The following is a 19,799-nucleotide window of genomic DNA, read 5'->3' as shown; positions in this document are numbered from 1 at the left end:
AACAAGTGCTGGAGAGAGGTGAAATAAAAATCAGGAATTGAACTCCCCCAAACTCTTTCCCCAAATGGGAGAGAGGAGGTGATTAATTCAGCACTCACATCTCATCCAAATTCTCAGTGGGAAGGGAGGAAGCTAATGCCAGGTGTCAGCTAAAAGCTGTAGGAAGCTATGTGCTATCTCTGCACTGAGGATACAACACTGCTGGGCACAATCCTGAACTAAGAGAGCTCCCAAGGTCGTTGTAGGGTATCCCAGATGTTTATTTCAGCCACTTACAGTTTCTGAGTTGGTTTAATGGGTCTTTGCCTGTGCAGGGACCTCTCAGGATTTCTCTTTCCTCTGAACACTGGAGGTCTGGGAGCCATGGTTCTTCCCCCTGTTCCAGCTGGGAGATCACATCAAGTCTGGAGACTGGAAACCCTGCTCCGATGAAAGAAAACAAATGAGATTGGGGAAATTCATAAGACTTTGTCATAAAAAATTGTCTATTAATTTAACTCCAGTCCTTCGTAAACGAATAAAATCCCAGGGCCAGCTCCTCAGGTCCTCAAAGGCGAAGAACACTGATGATGAGGGACTGAACTACCCACATATCTGCTGAGAACTCACACAGATAGACACTTGTCGCACCTTAGAGACTAACAAATTTATTTGAGCATAAGCTTTCGTGAGCTACAGCTCACTTCATCGGATGCATTTCCGATGTAGTTCACGAAAGCTTATGCTCGAATAAATTTGTTAGTCTCTAAGGTGCCACAAGTACTCCTTCTCTTTTTGCGAATACAGACTAACACGGCTGCTACTCTGAAACAGATAGACACTGTGTGAGTCTGTACACATATATTCACTATTTTACAAAATTATATTGAGTACAAAGTATGCCTTTGTGAGGTTTCATTTAAAATTCATAATCCACTGAACATTATCATTGTGTTATAATATGTGTAATGACACTATGTATGTAAATTTATGAAATTTTAATGTATGATATTCATGAAAATATGTTACAATTCTGGGGAACACCCACAGACCTGTTCCTCAGAGAGCAAGACTATCACTTGGTTAAATGGCCATTCTCCAGCAGCGGGGAGGTGTGAACAAGAAATTTACTTTCCATTACAGGGGCTGCTTGAAGTTCACATCCAGAACAGACAGCCAGTCATCATGACAGCTAAAAATTGAAGATGTTTCCGGTACGAAGTGATGAACAAACTTGAGACTCTCTCTGCTCACGAAATCAACAACTCCTGAAGAACTGACCTTGTGGACATAGGGAGTCCTGGCTGATAGGAAACCCAGCCTGTCACAAGATATGGTGAGAGAAAGACATTTTTTTAGATCTGTTTTAGCTTGTTAAGTTAGAAGTTGATTTGCATTGTATCTTTTATTCCTTTTGACAGGTTTCAGAGTAGCAGCCGTGTTAGTCTGTATTCGCAAAAAGAAAAGGAGGACTTGTGGCACCTTAGAGACTAACAAATTTATTAGAGCATAAGCTTTCGTGAGCTACAGCTCACTTCATCGGATGCATTTGGTTGGTTTTTTTTTTTTTCCACCAAATGCATCCGATGAAGTGAGCTGTAGCTCACGAAAGCTTATGCTCTAATAAATTTGTTAGTCTCTAAGGTGCCACAAGTACTCCTTTTCTTTTTGCGAATACAGACTAACACGGCTGCTACTCTGAAACCCTGTGTGTGAGAGAGACACGCATTGCCCCTTTAAGTATGCACCTTCCTAAACATGTCCTCCTTCTTCCACCCGTTCGCCTCCTTATCTGACCGAGTGCTCTGCTTGTGTCTAGGGGATTCCCCTTCATGACGCATCTGTCGAAGCACAAGAAACAAGAAACAGAGGCAGTATTGTGAGTGCCCGCACAGCACTGAATCATAATATTTAAATTCACCTCCTTCTCACTCTCCCTTGGCAAGCACACAGCTTGGAGAGTGCCCTCAACATGGTGAGTTCGGCCCAGGGTGGAGGTAAATGCTCAAGATGGGGCAAAGGGTCTAAGTGGTATGATAAGGGGATCACTGCAACCACCCAGGGACATTACTGTAAATTCTGCCACCATTTTTCATAGACGGGGTGAGTGAAGCCAATATCTCACTCCTGAGGGTAAGCAAGGGTGCATCTCTTTAGTTGTGTCACGGAACTAAAAGCAATTTAGACTAAACAGATGGGAAACATTTTTTAAGTGTGTGGTTGTAAACAATTTCTCGAAGAAAGTGGTGGGCACCTTAGTGTAACTTAAAGTGAGATTGTTCAGAGTATTTTAACCATATTTTTAGAACAATCCTGCACTGGCTGGAATAGACCAGGACACAGAGTGATCTTAACTGATCACTCTCATACAAATCAGAAATGAGAGGAAGAACACTGAACTTCTTGAATCTAGTGAAGGGGATATTTCTATGGCACTTAAAGTTTGGTACGTAACATAATCCAGGAAATTAAGTTAAAGCACAAGCTGTCGGTTGTGTCCTTAACCTTTTGGAAAAGTGGAAAAGTTGATAGCTCAACAGCTTTAGTTAACGGATGTATTGTTGACCTTGACTGGGACCTTGTTGACCGTGACTAGGAATTGCCTGGCTTTGTCATTTTCATGTAATGTTGTTTAAATATAGATTTCGGTGTTTAGTTCATTTTAAATCATGGAAACATCAAATGTGTTACACTGGAATAAAATATTCATTTAGGGAGGTTTAAAAAAAATAAATAATATTAAGTGGGGAGAGATAGCTCAGTGATTTGAGCATTAGCCTGCTAAACCCAGGGTTGTGAGTTCAATCCTTGAGGGGGCCATTTAGGGATCTGGGGCAAAAAATTGGGGATTGGTCCTGCTTTGAGCAGGGGGTTGGACTAGATGATCTCCTGAGGTCCCTTCCAACCCTGAGATTCTATGATCTCCTACATGCGTGTGGCTTCGGACCAGGTCCCTATGCTGGTTGCTCATGTGCCACTTTGGTCCCTGAAGAAGTGATCCCCAATGGGTGTGGCAAAGTTTCCTACAGTGGGGGAAGAAAGAAAAGAGCTCTGCCAAGGAACCTTTGGCACAAGACTGGTGAGTACCTCCAGGAAAGTTTCCTAGAGATCTTTCTGGAGGATTCCTGGGAAAACTTGATGTGCATTAACAAACTTTTCCGCAGGGCCCCAACTGCGTAACTGCACAGCTGAAGGTGAAGCAGATGCAAACACAGCTAGTCTTGTACATTCCTGTTCCCTTCACCCACAAAGGACAGCTCTACCTCATGTAACCGAGCAGTTTCAATTCAAAATGAGCATTTACCAGAGCTTCCCCTCTCCTGCATCATGGGCGCCAGAGCTGGAGCACTGGGACTGGCTTGAGACCACCAGAGTCGAGAAGAGCTCCTGACTCGCCACACTGCTGGACGACCCTGTCGCCTGTCCCATCTCATCCTCCAACTCCACTTCTTCGGCCTCAGGGTTAAGTCTGCTGGCCACTGTCTCCGGCTCCCCCGTCCTGCTGAAGTATCCATGGTGGAGACAGCATCCAGCTCTTTGTAGAAGTAGCAGGTCTTCGGTGCAGCACCAGAGTGATGGTTTGCCTCCCTTGCTTTCTGGTACGCCTGTCTCAGACCCTTACTCTTCCCACGGCACTGATGCGCGTCTGGTTCGTGGGCTTTCTCCAACGTGCCACGAGAAATCTGCCCTAGGTATCGAAGTTCCTATGGCTGGAGCGGAGCTGCGATTGCATAGCCTCTTCTCCCCACAGACCCAGCAGATCCAACAGCTCTGTTCTACTCCAGGCAGGAGAGCGTTTGCTGCCATGGTCAGCTGGGAAGATGCAATGTGAGCTCTCCTTGCTGAGCAAACAGGAAGTGGAATTTCAAAAATTCCCGGGTCTTTAAAGGGGGATGGGCTAGTTTACCTAGCTGCAGGGCAGCAGAGTTCAAACTGCTGACCAGAGCAGCGAGGATGGGTATTGTGAGACACAACCTGGAAGCCACTTACTGAGACACAACCATGTACAGTGTCCACACTGACATTGTGGATCTAACTTTGTGGCAAAAAGCTCTACGCCTCTCGTCAAGAGGGATTTTAGTTTGTCGGCGTAGCTGGAGAGTGAAATCGGAGGGAGGAGTATTGTAGTGTGTCATGAAGACGAGACCTAAGCCAAGAGACAGATGGGAACAGACAGGCAGAAGGGGGAGGTGTCTCAGCTTGTATATGGAGCCAAATGCTAATGAAGAGATTGTGAAATCTTCAAGAGAGGAAATTTACACAAAAAAATAAACAGCAGGATCCTGTTTATGCGTGAAAATAATGGAATGTCAGGGTACATTTGGGGGGTACAGAGGAACACCCTGCATCCTCCAGCGTGGAGGCATCATTTGTCTCATGAGCAGACGATCAGAGCCAAGCCTGGCTCTAAAATGCTGGAAGGACGTTGCATGAGCATTGCTGTAGAAGGTATGAAAGGATCTAGTTCTATAAAGTCTAGGTTTTAGAAAGAGTGTTCTGATTTTACCTGATGTGTAACTATTTTTTCCCCAGTACTTCTCCTTGCTATCACTTCAATCTCTAGACTCCATTAAATAAACTTTTACTTGTTTTCACTCTAAACACATCTAGGTGTTGTGTGTTAAGTGGAGCAGTGATGGGATGTATAACTAGTAAGCTGCAATAGCTGTGAATCTGTAAGTACTGAGAATGTCCAGTGGAATGGGGGCTGGATTCTCCAAGGAGATGCTCAGCGGTAACAAGAAGGGTTTCTACAGGTATGTTCACAACAAGAAAAAGATCAGGGAAAGTTTGGGCCCCTTACGGAATGGGGGAGGCAACCTAGTGACAGATGATGTGGAAAAAGCTGAAGGACTCAATGCTTTTTTTGCTCGGATCTTCAAGACAAGGTCAGCTCCCAGACTGCTGCACTGGGCAGCACAGCATGGGGAGGAGGTGAGCAGCCCTCAGGGTCAAAGAACAGGTTAAGGACTATTTAGAAAAGGTGGATGTGCACAAGTCCATGGGTCCAGATCTAATGCATCTGAGGATGCTGAAGGAATTGGCGGATGTGATTGCAGAGCCATTGGTCAATATCTTTCAAAACTCGTGGTGATCGCGGAGAGGTCCCGGATGATTGGAAAAAGGCAAATATAGTGCCCATCTTTAAAATAGGGAAGAAGGAGAATCTGGGGATCTACAGACTAGTCAGTCTCACCTCTGTTCCTGGAAAAATCATGGAGCAGATCTTCAAGGAATCCATTTTGAAGCACTTGGAGGAGAGGAAGGTGATCAGGAACCATCAACATGGATTCACCAAGGACAACTCATGCCTGACCAACATGATTGCCTTCTATAATGAGACAACTGGCTCTGTGGATATGGACGTGATACATCTTGACTTTAGCAAAGCTTTTGATATGGTCTCCCACAGTATTCTTGCCAGCGAGTTAAAGAAGTATGGACTGGATGAATGGACTATAAAGTGGATAGAAAGCTGGCTAGATCGTTGGCTCAACAGGTAGTGATCAACGGCTTGATGTCTAGTTGGCAGCTGGTATCAACTGGAGTGCCCGAGGGGCTGTCCTGGGGCCGGTTTTGTTCAACCTCTTCATTAATGATCTGAATGATGTGATGGATTGCACCCTGAGCAAGTTCATGGATGACACTAAGTTAGGGGGAGAGGTAGATGTGTTGGAGGGTAGGGATAGGGTCCAGAGTGACCTAGACAAATTGGAGCATTGAGCCAAAAGAAATCTGATGCGGTTCAACAAGGACAGATGAGGTTCACTTAGGACGGAAGAATCCCATGCACCGCTACAGGCTGGCTAAGCGGCAGTTCTGCAGAAAAGGACCTGGGGATTACAGTGCATGAGAAGCTGGAGATGAGTCAGCAGCGTGCCCTTGTTGCCAAGAAGGCTAATGGCATATTGGGCTGTATTAGTAGAAGCACTGCCAGCAGATCGAGGGAAGTGATTATTCCCCTCTATTCGGCACTCGTGAGGCCACATCTGGAGTATTGCATCTAGTTTTGGGCCCCCCAATACCGAAAGGATGTGGACAAATTGGAGAGAGTCAAGTGGAGGGCAACAAAAATGATTAGGGGGCTGGGGCACATGACTTATGAGGAGAGGCTGAGGGAACTGGGGTTATTTAGTCTGCAGAAGAGAAGAGCGAGGGATGATTTGATAGCAGCCTTCAACTACCTGAAGGGGGGTTTCAAAGAGGACGGATCTAGACTGTTCTCAGTGGTGGCAGATGACAGAACAAGGAGCAATGGACTCCAGTTGCAGTGGGGGAGGTCTACGTTGGATATTAGGAAACACTATTTCACTAGGAGCGTGGTGAAGCACTGGAACGGGTTCCTTAGGGAAGTGGTGGAATCTCCATTCTTAGAAGTTTTTAAGGCTCAGCTTGACAAAGCCCTGGCTGGAATGATTTAGTAGGAGTTGGTCCTGCTTTGATGACCTCCTGAGGTCTCTTCCAACCCTAATCTTCTACGATTCGATGAGTGTGTCTATCGTTTCCCTGTTGACAATATTTTGAAGTGCTGTAAAATCCACAGGTGCACTCTAACAAGGTGTGCTCTTTAAAGTTTGGCCAGGATAGCTCTGTTGCTTAGGGCTGTACAAAAATCACACTCCCTACCCCATCCAACATAACAATGTTGGCAAAAGATTCAATATAGACACAGTTATGGTGGCAAAAAGTCCATTACAAAAAATGAAGGAAACTAAATACCCATAAACTATTTTAGTGCAGAGTTAAGGTTGCCCAGAGCTGTCTCCTGCCTTTCACCATATGGACAATGGCTAAACTTAAACCTTTGCAAACCAGAAAATGAAAAGTAAATGTACACGCTACCCCTGCATTGCCACCCTAACTCTGCTCCCATCCCAAACTCTGCAGCTGGTAAGAGCCACTGGGAATGGTTCTGTCAGGGTGGTGCAATGGTTAGCAAACTACCCCAGGAACTGGAGAATTCTCCTTCTGTTGAAGTCTTCATGTCGAGACTTCCTTTCTGGAAGATGATTTAGCCAAACACAAGGTGTTCAGCTGTGACCGGATGAAATTCTGTTGCCTGTGTGATACAGGAGATCAGAGTAGATAACCTAGTAATCCCTTCTGGCCTTACAAATTTATGAATCTATAATAGATACGAGGAAGGACTAAGAACATGCCATTGCATTGTGCTCTACAGATGTGAATACCAGCATTTATCTGCGTGCTCCCCGGCTGTGTGCACTGGGTCAGGTGTAGCTGTAATCGGATGGTGGAGGGAGTAGTTCGAGCAGCTTGGCAGAGCTGTGACTGTGGTATGCGGAGAGGTGCATCTGACCCCTGAGGGACCGAGTCTGCCCCATTTCAGTGCTCAGTGTTGTAGGTTGTGTCACTAAAGGTGCACAAGGGCGAGTTCTTGCTCTGTGGACTGTCAGCACTCTGGTGGGATACACACTAGTGTTCTCCAGGGCTTAGTGAGGAGCAAGTGAAGGCAACGACTCAGAAAGAAACCTCACGGTGAGGGTAAGGGAGTGGGATCATTTTGCAAGTCGGAGCCAGTTTGTGTGGAGTAGGCTCAGGGTTCAAGTGAGGGGCAGGGGTAGGAAGCTTCTTTTCTTCATGCAGGACCCAACCGCCAGTTTTACCTTAGGAAAGAGAAGATATTTGACATTGTGCTAAACGGCTCCTGTGATCTGTTCCCAAGGTGTTGTGTAGCAGGGTAGAGTGTTAGGATGTGTGTTGCTGGTATGCTGGGGTGATGCTGAAACAGGGCAGAGTACGAGTTGTGTTGTAGGGGTGACATGTACCATAACTCCTCATTTCCCCTTCCAAGAACCGAGGGGACAGCAATCCTTACCCAGCGAGGTCACATTCTCATAGGTCTCCTGCATGACGTCTCTGCAGAGGGCTCTCTGAGCGGGGTCCAGCAGAGCCCCCTCTTCCCTGGTGAAATACACAGCCACCTCCTCGAAGGTCACCGGCCCCTGAAAGAACAAGAGCCCCCCACTCAGGACCTGCTGCCCCACTCACAGCCCCACTATTCGTGGGGGAGAGGCGCCAATCAAATGGAAGCTCTGGATGGTTTGGAATCCACAGAGTCTGTTAGGATATAGATATTCAGGCCTGTCTGCAAAGGCCTAGACTCTAAGAATTTAGGTGTATCCTTATCACTTGGCTAGTTAGGGGTATAAAAGAAAGAATCAAAGTCACTGTCTGCTGGTGTAAGGTCCTTCTCTCACTGTGACAGTCTGAGGCCCTGTGCTTAGGCTGAGATCTCTGGCTAAGCAACAGGGGCAGCCATAAGCTGGGAAGCGACCGGTCACCTCCTCACCTTCCAGACTAGTCCCATTGAGATAAGATGCTATGGGGCTGTTAGGATACAATCCTGTCCTGATAGTGCCTTCGCCTCCAGAGAAAGGGAAGTGCCTCGAAGATGCAAAAGGAAACTTAGTTTGGTAGCATCCTGTCTGGCAAGAACTCACTTAGCAATAGCTGGGATGTGAAATCCTCACTTCTATATTGTTTTGTCATTATAGTTCCACTTTGCCATTGTTTATTTGCATGGCTTCTGTCTGGTTCTGGGATTGTTTCTGTCTGCTGTATAATTAATTTTGCTGGGTGTAAACTAATTAAGGTGGTGGGATATAATTGGTTACATAATCATGTTACAATATGTTAGGACTGGTTAGTTAAATTTCAGGAAAATGATTGGTTAAGGTATAGCTAAGCAGAACTCTTGTTTTACTATATAGTCTGCAGTCAATCGGGAAGTGAGTGGGGGGGGGAATGGGGACAGGGAATGGGGATGGGGAAATTGGAATCATGTTTTGCTAAAGGGGGGGAATGGGAACAGGGACACGGGTAAGGCTCTGTGGTGTCAGAGCTGGGAAGGGGGACACTAAGGAAGCAAACTGGGATCATGCTTGCCGGAAGTTCACCCCAATAAACATCAAATTGTTTGCACCTTTGGACTTCGGGTATTGTTGCTCTCTGTTCGTGCGAGAAGGACCAGGGAAGTAAGTGGGTGAAGGAATAAGCCCCCTAGCAGAGTCCCACCTCCACACCACTCAGAGCATCCAGGAAACACCAGGGTGAGGGGACGAAGAGAGAGAGCCCCTCGTCTCTCCCAGCAGATCCATCACACGCCAACTAGCCAGAGACTGATACAGGAGATGGAGCCCCTAGCTGGATATAAAGATTGTCTTAAGAAAAGGAGGACTTGTGGCACCTTAGAGACTAACAAATTTATTAGAGCATAAGCTTTCGTGAGCTACAGCTCACTTCATCGGATGCATTTGATGGAAAAATGGTTTGGTTTTTTTTCCACCAAATGCATCCGATGAAGTGAGCTGTAGCTCACGAAAGTTTATGCTCTAATAAATTTGTTAGTCTCTAAGGTGCCACAAGTCCTCCTTTTCTTTTTGCGAATACAGACTAACACGGCTGCTACTCTGAAACCAAAGATTGTCTTGCGATTGCAGAGTGAATTTAAATATGTAGTGGCTACTTTTTGTAGATAATAAGTATTTTAAATAAAATAAATATAAACGATTCTGAGTAACACAGGGCACAGGGGTCATGTAGGAATTTTTCTTGTCAGAAGGGGGTCGTGGTGCAATGAAGTTTAAGAACCCCTGGCTTAGAGCATCCAGGAAGCATCAGGGTGAGGGGACAAATCTCCCAGTAGCCTCATCACACACCCACTAGCCAGAGACTCACACAGGAGCTGGAGCCTCTGCCAGGGTCCAGAGAGAGTTCCCTGGTAGGAAGCCCAAAACCCTCCTCATTGTGAGGAGCTGGATATGAAGGGAGGGGCAGCTCCCCTGAGCCTCACATGGGGGTGCCCCCTTCATATCTCACAGCAGCCGCTGGTTAGTCGGGTCAGGCTCCAGCACTGGGAGTCTGGGCTGTTTTCCTAGCCCTATCTAGGTGGATTATTTCCTGTTCCACAAATTAGAGCATTTTCACCCCCAAACCTCATGGGTCTGTTCCTAGAATCTAGACCACTTATTAAATAACTTCCAGCAGGTTTGCCAGACCCTGGCCTCCTCCCTTTCTCCACCCTGTGCATTTCCTTCCCCGCTCCAACCTCCAAACCAGACGGTGCAAACCTCTCCGATGTATTTGCTGCCCCTCTCCCTCCTGCAGGATCCCACCAGCAACCCCCCGATAATCCCTACATGAACTGGCTCCTCTGCAGCCATGTCTCTCCCCTGTCCCATGGGAGGGTGGGATGAGCTGGAGCGAAACGTGGGCGTCATTCTGCAGCCTGGCAGGGCGAGAAGGGCGGTTGTGGAGGTTTCAGAACAGGCTTTAGTTCATTTCACGTCACGATTCCCTCAGGCCCTTTCCCTACAGACAGACACCCTGGATTCTGCCATGCTCGGAAAATGCTTGTTCTCTGTATTACAGTGTAGACCTGGCCCCTCCTGCCAGGCTAAACCCACAGAGAGATTTTAACCCCCTTCTCCATCCCCCCACCCCCGTAACAAAGTGTCTGAACACAATGCTAGAAAAGAGCAGTATTACCAAGGCCCAGGGCTGCCCTAAGGGGCTAGCACCAGGTGGAGAAAGTCATCACCTGGCCTGGGCAGAGAAGCAGCTTTAATTAAGGTCACTTCCCAGCACAGACCCCACTGGGGGAGCAGCAGCTGCTCAGCAGGGTCTCCCCAATCTCAATGGGAGCTGCAGGGTCTGACCAGGAAGCTGAATCCCCGTATCCTGAGCAGAGAGGGACAGAGCGTGTGAGCAGCCTTCCCTCCCTTAGCTCTCTGGGGAGAGCAGCTAATGAGAGCCCCTCCTCACAGGGAGAATTGCTGAACTCATTTGTCCCACTGTCCATCTGGAGTCACTTCTTGTCTGTCTCTTGCAGTGACTCCAGATTAACACTGGTCTCAGAGCCACAAACGCTGTTCAGAAAGGATGAGGCCAGAATCCTCTTCAACAGATCACTGAGTGCGAGTGCTCACCCCCTTCCCACCTCCCTCACCCCCCAGATCTCGGGCAAGGACTCGGGGCAAGAATTTTCCCCACAAAACTGGAAGTTCCTGCAGTTTTCCAGAGGGAAGAGAAGCAAAATCGGTGGTGGTTTCAGCACACAGTGTCTGAGAAGTGGATAGAAAGTTATCACCGCAGGCAGACGGAGCCCAGGGGGATGCTTCTTTAACAGGAGAGGGGAAGGCCTGGAAGGGCCAAAATAGGTAAGAAATTTCCATGCCCTGTCACTAGCAAACAATAGCCACTGTGGATCCACCCCAGAGGTGGCTGCATCTTAGCACTGCGGGAAGCCACCCCTCACGGAGACCCTTTGTCATGGGGTTTGGGAAACTTCTGGACCCGCGCTGCACTCAGAGGGACCTCCTCATCCCGTGCCAGCTGGAGAAAAGAAAAGGGTCCGGGCAACTCTCCTGTCGCCAGCTGGTAGCCACTGATCCCCCACACAGGGGGAGGCCCCTGGCTTTGATGTCTATGGAATATGTGGCTAGTCTCTTTAATCGGCAAATATTTTAACAGGGCAAAATTATTCATAGATAACTGGAGAGAAAGTGGGGCAAATGTTTAGGGTATTTTATATCAATCTTTGAGATTTGCAGAGAAAATGGGTCACAAACTACGCATGTGATAATAGGAGAGAAAAACACCGAGATTGGAGGGGGTTTTATATTGCTATTAAATAATAAGCAGGAAAAGGGGAAATGTTTGAAAGGATTTTATATGACTGTCCATCATATAAACAAAGTAATGTTTTTCCTCACCCCACCATTCACATGGGGAGCAGGGAGCCCTTTGAGGAGCTGCTTTAAGAGGGCAAGGGAGGGGAGATGGAGCAGGAAGGTCCCTGGAAGAGGGAAAGGGGCAGTAGCAGGAGGTGGGCAAGTGATTGGCAATTGGTGGCTGGGGGCAACTGTGTTGATAGTTTGGGGGAAGCCACTGGGATTGGGTAACTGGGGTCATGGGGGACACTTGCTCTTCCCCTCCCCACCCTGGCAGAGAACGGCCACCCCATCCCCACCCCAGAGGCAGCCGTGTATCCAGGCTCCCCCAAACAGCCCCCACTGACCCCGATCCCTTTGGGGGAATGACTCAGGGCAACATTTTCCCACCTGAAGAAACACAAATTAGTGCCAATGAAATGGGTGAGAAAATCCCCCCAAATCAGAGGAGATTTTAAACTGACATTTGATGATTACGGAAAGAACAGGGGGAAATCGGGGGAGACCAGAGAGCTGATGATTGGAGGGGAAAGGGGGGGGATCTCCTGGATTTTAAAGCCACGTGTGGCACTGAGAGAGAAAAGGGGAAGAACTAGAGAGAATTTGTATCAGGGGGTGAGAGGCAAGGGGCACAAACAGGGACAGGCTCCAATTAACTCCCCCCCCCGGGAATTTCCTGGCTGCACAGAGACAGTTCAACCCCACAGCTGCCCCACTGACCTTCCCCTCCTGGCACCTCCACCAAAGAGGACCCCCCCCGGGCCCCACTCTCTGTCCCCACCTGGATTCCAGCTGCACCCCTCGGATCCCGGGGCTTTGTTCTCCCCGGCTCCTGCCTCCTTCCTCCCGGCTGCTCCAGCCCCTTCCTGTGCCCGGCAAACCCCACCCGGGCGGCAGCGCTCGGACCCCGCCCGAGCCGGTCCCGGTCCCCGGCAGCTCTAGCGGGGCGGTGATTTCGCAGCGGGGAGGGCTGGTCAGAGGCGGGGGAGGGACCGGGCTGTTTGCTCGCAGGACGCCTGGGTTCTCTGCCTGGCTCTGGGAGGGGAGTGGGGGCTAGTGGGTTAGAGCGGGGGGGGGGGCTGGGAGCCAGGACTCCTGGGTTCTCTCCCTGGCTCTGGGAGGGGAGGGGGGCTAGGAGCCAGGACTCCTGGGTTCTCTGCCTGGCTCTGGGAGGGGAGTGGGGGCTAGTGGGTTAGAGCGGGGGGGGGGGGCTGGGAGCCAGGACTCCTGGGTTCTCTCCCTGGCTCTGGGAGGGGAGTGGGAGCTAGTGGTTAGAGTGGGGGGGGGCTGGGAGCCAGGACTCCTGGGTTCTCTCCCCAGCTCTGGGAGGGGAGGGGGGCTAGGAGCCAGGACTCCTGGGTTCTCTCCCCGGCTCTGGGAGGGGAGGGGGGCTAGGAGCCAGGACTCCTGGGTTCTCTCCCCGGCTCTGGGAGGGGAGTGGGGGCTAGTGGGTTAGAGCGGGGGGGGGGCCTGGGAGCCAGGACTCCTGGGTTCTCTCCCCAGCTCTGGGAGGGGAGGGGGGCTAGGAGCCAGGACTCCTGGGTTCTCTCCCTGGCTCTGGGAGGGGAGTGGGGTCTGGGGGGGTTAGAGCAGGGGGGGCTGGGAGCCAGGACTCCTGGGTTCCGTTCCCGGCTCGGGGAGGGGGGCAGTGGGGGCTAGCGGTTAGAGCGGGGGGGGGGGCTGGGAGCCCGGACTCCTGGGTTCTCTCCCCAGCTCTGGGAGGGGAGGGGGGCTAGGAGCCAGGACTCCTGGGTTCTCTCCCTGGCTCTGGGAGGGGAGTGGGGTCTGGGGGGGTTAGAGCAGGGGGGGCTGGGAGCCAGGACTCCTGGGTTCTCTCCCCGGCTCTGGGAGGGGAGGGGGGCTAGGAGCCAGGACTCCTGGGTTCTCTCCCCGGCTCGGGGAGGGGGGCAGTAGGGGCTAGCGGTTAGAGCGGGGGGGGGGGGGCTGGGAGCCAGGACTCCTGGGTTCTCTCCCCAGCTCTGGGAGGGGAGGGGGGCTAGGAGCCAGGACTCCTGGGTTCTCTCCCTGGCTCTGGGAGGGGAGTGGGGTCTGGGGGGTTAGAGCAGGGGGGGCTGGGAGCCAGGACTCCTGGGTTCTCTCCCCGGCTCTGGGAGGGGAGGGGGGCTAGGAGCCAGGACTCCTGGGTTCTCTCCCCGGCTCTGGGAGGGGAGTGGGGGCTAGTGGGTTAGAGCGGGGGGGGGGGGGGGCTGGGAGCCAGGACTCCTGGGTTCTCTCCCCAGCTCTGGGAGGGGAGGGGGGCTAGGAGCCAGGACTCCTGGGTTCTCTCCCCGGCTCTGGGAGGGGAGGGGGGCTAGGAGCCAGGACTCCTGGGTTCTCTCCCCGGCTCTGGGAGGGGAGTGGGGGCTAGTGGGTTAGAGCGGGGGGGGGGGCTGGGAGCCAGGACTCCTGGGTTCTCTCCCCAGCTCTGGGAGGGGAGGGGGGCTAGGAGCCAGGACTCCTGGGTTCTCTCCCCAGCTCTGGGAGGGGAGGGGGGCTAGGAGCCAGGACTCCTGGGTTCTCTCCCCGGCTCTGGGAGGGGAGTGGGGGCTAGTGGGTTAGAGCGGGGGGGGGGGCTGGGTTCTGTCTATCAGGGAGGGTGCCTAGCTGGCATTGTCTCTCTCATCCCCCTTAATCTTGCTAACAAATCTGGAGCACGGGTCCCATGCGGAGGGGAGGCTTGGAGGACCAATGATGCCCTGGGGCCTATTCAAGGTCTGATCGCCCCCTGCTCCCATTTCGAGGGGGGAGGAGATGGGGCTGCCCTGTGCCTATTGCAAGGACATGAAAGGAACAGGAGGGGCCTAGAGTCCACCACTGGGCATCGCGCCAGTCCAGGTCCCGGCTCACTCCTGGGTTCTCTGCTGGCTCTGGGACGACAGTGGGGTCTAGTGGTTAGAGCACGGGGCTGGGGGAATGGGATCCAGGATGCCTGGGTTCTAATCCTAGGTGTCTCACTTTGGGGGATGTTTGCCCCTCCGTGCCTCAGTTTCCCTTGCGTATCCAGAAGCCGATTACGGCTTCTCATGGGGTTGTGGGAAAAGCTGGGAGTCGGGGGGCGGGGAGCATCCTCCCATCTCCCCCACCCTGGTTCCTCCCGCTCCCTGTTGTGGCTCGAGTCCTGCCACACGCTGGGTGTCCCTGATCCGGCTGGAGGCCAGTCAAGCACCACTTGGCTGACCAGTGCGATACCGTTCAGCGTTGTATGACACCCATCCCGGGTGGTACCACGCCAGTATATTATGGGACTCCATTAATAAAGAACTAAAGGAGGTCAATGTAATTAATGCCAACCAACATGGGTTTGTGGGAAACAGATCCGTCAATCTAACCTGAGATCTTTTTTTTGCGGAGAGGACAAGTTTAGTTGACAAAGGTAACAGCATTAGGAGAATAGACTTAGACTTCTGTAAGGGGTTGGACTTGGTAGCACGCATTTTGATTACAAAATGAGTGATACAAAACAAAAATGGCCCACATGAAATGGATTAAAACCTGGCTAAATGAATGGTCAGAAAATGACAGGTTTCAGAGTAGCAGCCGTGTCTGTATTTGCAAAAAGAAAAGGAGGACTTGTGGCTCACGAAAGCTTATGCTCAAATAAAGTTGTTAGTCTCTAAGGTGCCACAAGTACTCTTGGTCAGAAAATGTAACTGTAAATGGGGACTGTGACGAAGTGGGACCGTTCTTAATATTTTCTCCGAATACTGTGTGGGTGCCTCAGTTTCCCCTATGCATTTCTTAAGTCTCTAGGTGGTGGGATAAGGGGGTGTGATGGTTGCAGAGCCCTGGAGGGCAGGGGTCTGCCCAGAGAATGGCCGACACCCTGTCTCCTCACAGCTGATGGCCTGGGACCCTCCCCTGCAAGGTGCCAACTGAAGGTGTTGGAGAACAAAGAGATCAGGTGGCCTCCTGGCCTGGGAAAGAGACAAAGGCCAGAGGAGGGGCTGGAAGGGGTCTGAGTTTGGAGCTGGCTGGGGAAACGGAGGAAGGCCCAGCACCGGGGTCTGGGCTCCCCACCCCCGAAGATGGACGTGATTGAGGGATCCTGTTGTCTGTACCTACAAGCTCTGGTTTGGACCGTGTTCCTGTCGGCTAATAAACCTTCTGGTTTACTGGCAGGCTGAGAGTCAAGATGAATCACAGGAAGTGGGGGGTGCAGGGCCCTGACTCCCCCACACTCCGTGACAGGGACTAAGGGTGTTTCCAGTGAGGCCCTGCAGGGATTGGTTCTTGGCCCAATGCTATTTAATATTTTTCACCAATGACCTGGAAGAAAACAAAATCATCACTGAGAAAGATTGCAGATGGCACAAAAATTGGGGCAGTGGAAAACAATGGAGAGGAGGGTCCCTGCAATCTGGAGTGCTTGATAAACTGGGCGCAAGCAAACAATATGCAAATTAATACCTCTAAAACGTAACTATATGTAGCTAGGACCAAGGAACGTCTGCGATACTTACGGGATGGGGGACTCTCTCCTGGGAAGCAGCGACTCCGAAAAAGATCTGGGGCCCAAATTCAGGCCGGACGTGGATACGCTGGAGATGTTTCAGAGTAGCAGCCGTGTTAGTCCGCAGTCGCGAAAAGAAAAGGAGGACTTGTGGCACCGTAGCGACTAATAAATTTGTTAGTCTCTGAGGTGCCACAAGTCCTCCTTTTCTTTTTGCGGACACCTTGGAGAGGAGTCAGAGACGAGCCATGACGAAAGGATTAAAAAACCTACCTGAGCGTGAGAGACTTCAGGAGTTCAATCTAGTTAGCGTGCCGAAGAAAAGGTTAAGGGGTGAGTCGATTATAGTCTAGCAGTACCTACGTCAGGCGTGGCCAATCATTTTTGCAGGGGGGGGGGGCCACCCCTTGAATGTTGGTAAGTCGTCACGAGCCGCACGCTTCTACTATAGTAATGGAGAGGGTGCGAGGTCTGGGGAAAAGTCTGGGCGGGAGGGGGTCTGACCTGGGCTCTGGCCGGGAGGCGCTTTCCACAGGCGGCTCCCGGCCGTGCCCACCCCTGCAAGCACCAGCCCTGCAGCTCCCATTGGCCGGTTTCTGCAGGGATGTGCCAGCAGCTGCTTCCCGGAGCGGCGTGGGGCCGTGGCAGAGCCCCGCTGCACTGCGGGACTTTTAGCAGCTCGCACTCAGAGATCCCAAGGGGCCAGAGGAGGCAGGAGAGAAAGGTTAGATGGGCCGGATCCGGCCTGTATTTTGCCCGCCCCGGGGCTACGTGGGGAACAAATATTGGCTCTTCGGTCTCGCAGGCCGCAAACTGAAGCCGCACGGCTTCAGAGTGGAAATAAGGTGCAAATAACGTGAGACTCTTTAACCACTGGAACAATTTCCCAAGAGTCACGGCTGATGCTGCGTCCCTGGCAATTTTTATATCGAGCTTGGACGTGTTTCCGCTCGAGGAGGGATTGTGCGATACAGGGGGGTCAGACGAGAGGGTTGCAAAGGTCCTGCGACGGCGTGTCCGCCCCCGCCTACAACTGACCTTTCGGGTTTTCCAGAGCGTTGCTGAGCCGATTCTCCCCCTGCACCCCGAAGAGCTGCTGAGTAGGGTGGGCCTCGGTCGCAGGTCCCTGCTGGCCTTGGTCTCAATGAATTTTCCCCTCCCTTAAGCGTAGGAAGGATGCTCGGTCGTGGGGTGCTACCCCGGGTAGAGAGAGGGCGTGAAAACCCTTGTAGGGACCGGCAATCTCCTGTCCCCGTTGGTTCGCTATCGTGGGGGGCGAATTACACCCCGGCCCCCAGACTGATCCTGCCCAGCCCAGCCCCCCAGGAGACAAGCCTCCCAGCCTGATGCTCCAATCCCACCCCTTGTGCAGCTATGGGGGGGAGGGGTGTCAATGCTCGGGAGGGGGATTTGGGGGGGCCGGAGACACCCAGAGCAACTATAGTGGGGGAGGGAGTGTCAGTTCTCAGAGGGGAATTGGGGGGTGCACCGGTGGGGGTGTCTGTTCTCGAGGGGAGCAATTTGGGGGTGTGCTCAAGGGAAGACACCCAGCACAGCTACGGCAGGTGAGAGGGATCAGTTCCTGGGGGGGCGGGAATCTGGGGGTGCGCCTGTGAGGGTGGGGAGACACCCAGTGCTATTACAGCAGGAGAGGGGGTGTCAGTTCTCGGGAAGGGGGAATTTGGCGATGGGGAGACACCCAGCCCAATTACAGCAGGGAGTGTCAGTTTTCACGGGGAAATTAGGGGTGCACCTGTGGGGGTGTCAGTTCTTGGGCGGAATTTGGGGTTGCATGCGTGCGAGTGGGGAGACACCCAGCACAGCTACAGCAGGCAAGAGGGGTCAATTCTCGGGGGGGGAATTTGGGGATGGGGAGACACCCAGCCCAATTACAGTCGGGGGTGTCAGTTCTTGGGGGGGAAATTGGAGGTGCACCCATGGGGGTGTCAGTTCTCAGGGAGGGGGCAATTGGGGGTGCACCCATGGGGACGGGGGGGTGTCGGATCCAGGGGAGGCAGGATGTGGGGGTGCTCCCATGGGGGCGGGGGCGTCGGTTCTCGGAGGGGGTTTGGGGGTGCTCCCATGGGGGCGGGGGAGGGGGTGACGGTTCTCGGGGGTGATTTGGGGGTGCACACGTGTGGGCAGGGGAGGAGGTGTCAGTTCTCGAGGAGGGAGGATATGGGGGTGCTCCCGTGGGGGCGGGGGAGGGGATGTCGGTTCCCGGGGAGGGGGGATTTGGGGGTGCACCCGCGGGGACGGGGGAGGAGTGTTGTTTCTCGGGGGGTGGATTTCGGGATGCACCCGGGGGAGGGGGAGTCGGTTCTTGGGGGGGGGATTTGGAGGTGGACCCGTGGGGGAGGGGTGTCGGCTCTCGGGGGGGGATTTGGGGGTGCACCCGTGGGGGCGGGGGAGGGGTGTCGGTTCTCGGGTTGAATGTGGGGGTGGACCCGTGGGGGCGGGGAGGGGTGTCGATTTTCGGGTTGGAGGTGGGGGTGCGCCTGTGGGGGCGGGGTAGGGGGTTTCGGTACTCGGGGGGGATGTTGGGGTCTACCTGTGTTGGCGGGGGAGGGGTGTCGATTCTCAGGGGAGATTTGGGGGGTCTCCCGTGGAGGCGGGGGATGGGGTGCGGGTCTCGGGGGGTGGATTTGGGGGTGCTCCTGTGGGGGCGGGGGAGGAGTGTCGATTCTCGGGGGGGGATGTGGGGTTGCTCCCATGGGGGTGGGGGAGGGGGTGTCGGTTCCCGAGGAGGGGGGATGTGGGGGTGCGCCCTTGGGGGCGGGGTAGGGGGTTTCGGTACTCGGGGGGGGGATTTGGGGGTGTACCTGTGGGGGCGGGGGAGGGGTGTCAATTCTCGGGGGGGGATGTGGGGTTGCTCCCGTGGGGGCGGGGGAGGGGGTGTCGGTTCCCGAGGAGGGGGGATGTGGGGGTGCGCCCTTGGGGCGGGGGTAGGGGTTTCGGTACTCGGGGGGGATTTGGGGGTGTACCTGTGGGGGCGGGGGAGGGGGTGCGGGTCTCAGGGGGTGGATTTGGGGGGGCTCCCGTGGAGGCGGGGGAGGGGGTGTCGATTCTCGGGGGGATTTGGGGGGGCTCCCGTGGGGGCGGGGGAGGGGGTATCGGTTCCCGAGGAGGGGGGATGTGGGGGTGCGCCCTTGGGGGCGGGGTAGGGGGTTTCGGTACTCGGGGGGATTTGGGAGTGTACCTGTGGGGGCGGGGGAGGGGTGTCGATTCTTGAGGGATTTGGGGGGGCTCCCGTGGGGGCGGGGGAGGGGGTGCGGGTATCGGGGGGTGGATTTGGGGGTGCTCCTGTGGGGGCGGGGGAGGAGTGTCGATTCTCGGGGGGGATGTGGGGTTGCTCTCGTGGGGGCGGGGGAGGGGGTGTCGGTTCCCGAGGAAGGGGGATTTGGGGGTGCGCCCGTGGGGGCGGGGTAGGGGGTGTCGATTCTCGGGGGGGGATTTGGGGGGGCTCCCGTGGGGGCGGGGGAGGAGGTGCGGGTCTCGGGGGGGGGATTTGGGGGTGCTCCTGTGGGGGCGGGGGAGGGATGTCGATTCTCGGGGGGATGTGGGGTTGCTCCCGTGGGGGCGGGGGAGGGGGTGTCGGTTCCCGAGGAGGGGGGATGTGGGGGTGCGCCCTTGGGGGCGGGGTAGGGGGTTTCGGTACTCGAGGGGGGATTTGGGGG

The 19,799-nt window shown here is 53.5% G+C and overlaps 2 protein-coding genes across 52 annotated transcripts in view; one reads left to right on the top strand and one right to left on the bottom strand.

Moving 5' to 3' along the window:
* LOC119849376 (zinc finger protein 420-like) overlaps nucleotides 1-19,799 on the bottom strand; it is a 3,142,523-nt gene that overhangs the window by 739,301 nt on the left and 2,383,423 nt on the right. The window contains exon 7 of one of the 44 annotated variants that reach the window (XM_043503782.1): nucleotides 277-420. The exons of the other annotated variants lie outside the window; for them this stretch is intronic. Within the exon in view, the coding sequence (XP_043359717.1) occupies nucleotides 277-420 (144 nt within the window). The remainder of the gene's footprint in view (nucleotides 1-276; nucleotides 421-19,799) is intronic. 44 annotated transcript variants of the gene reach the window in all.
* The window catches only part of LOC119849403 (zinc finger protein 501-like), a 1,099,011-nt gene that overhangs the window by 850,880 nt on the left and 228,332 nt on the right, over nucleotides 1-19,799 (top strand). The window lies entirely within an intron of this gene.

The sequence above is a fragment of the Dermochelys coriacea genome, chromosome 28 (assembly GCF_009764565.3).
Source record: "Dermochelys coriacea isolate rDerCor1 chromosome 28, rDerCor1.pri.v4, whole genome shotgun sequence".
In the NCBI taxonomy this organism is placed as follows: domain Eukaryota; kingdom Metazoa; phylum Chordata; order Testudines; family Dermochelyidae; genus Dermochelys; species Dermochelys coriacea.
Note: the sequence above shows the minus strand (reverse complement) of the source record. Positions and strands in the feature narration are given on the sequence as shown.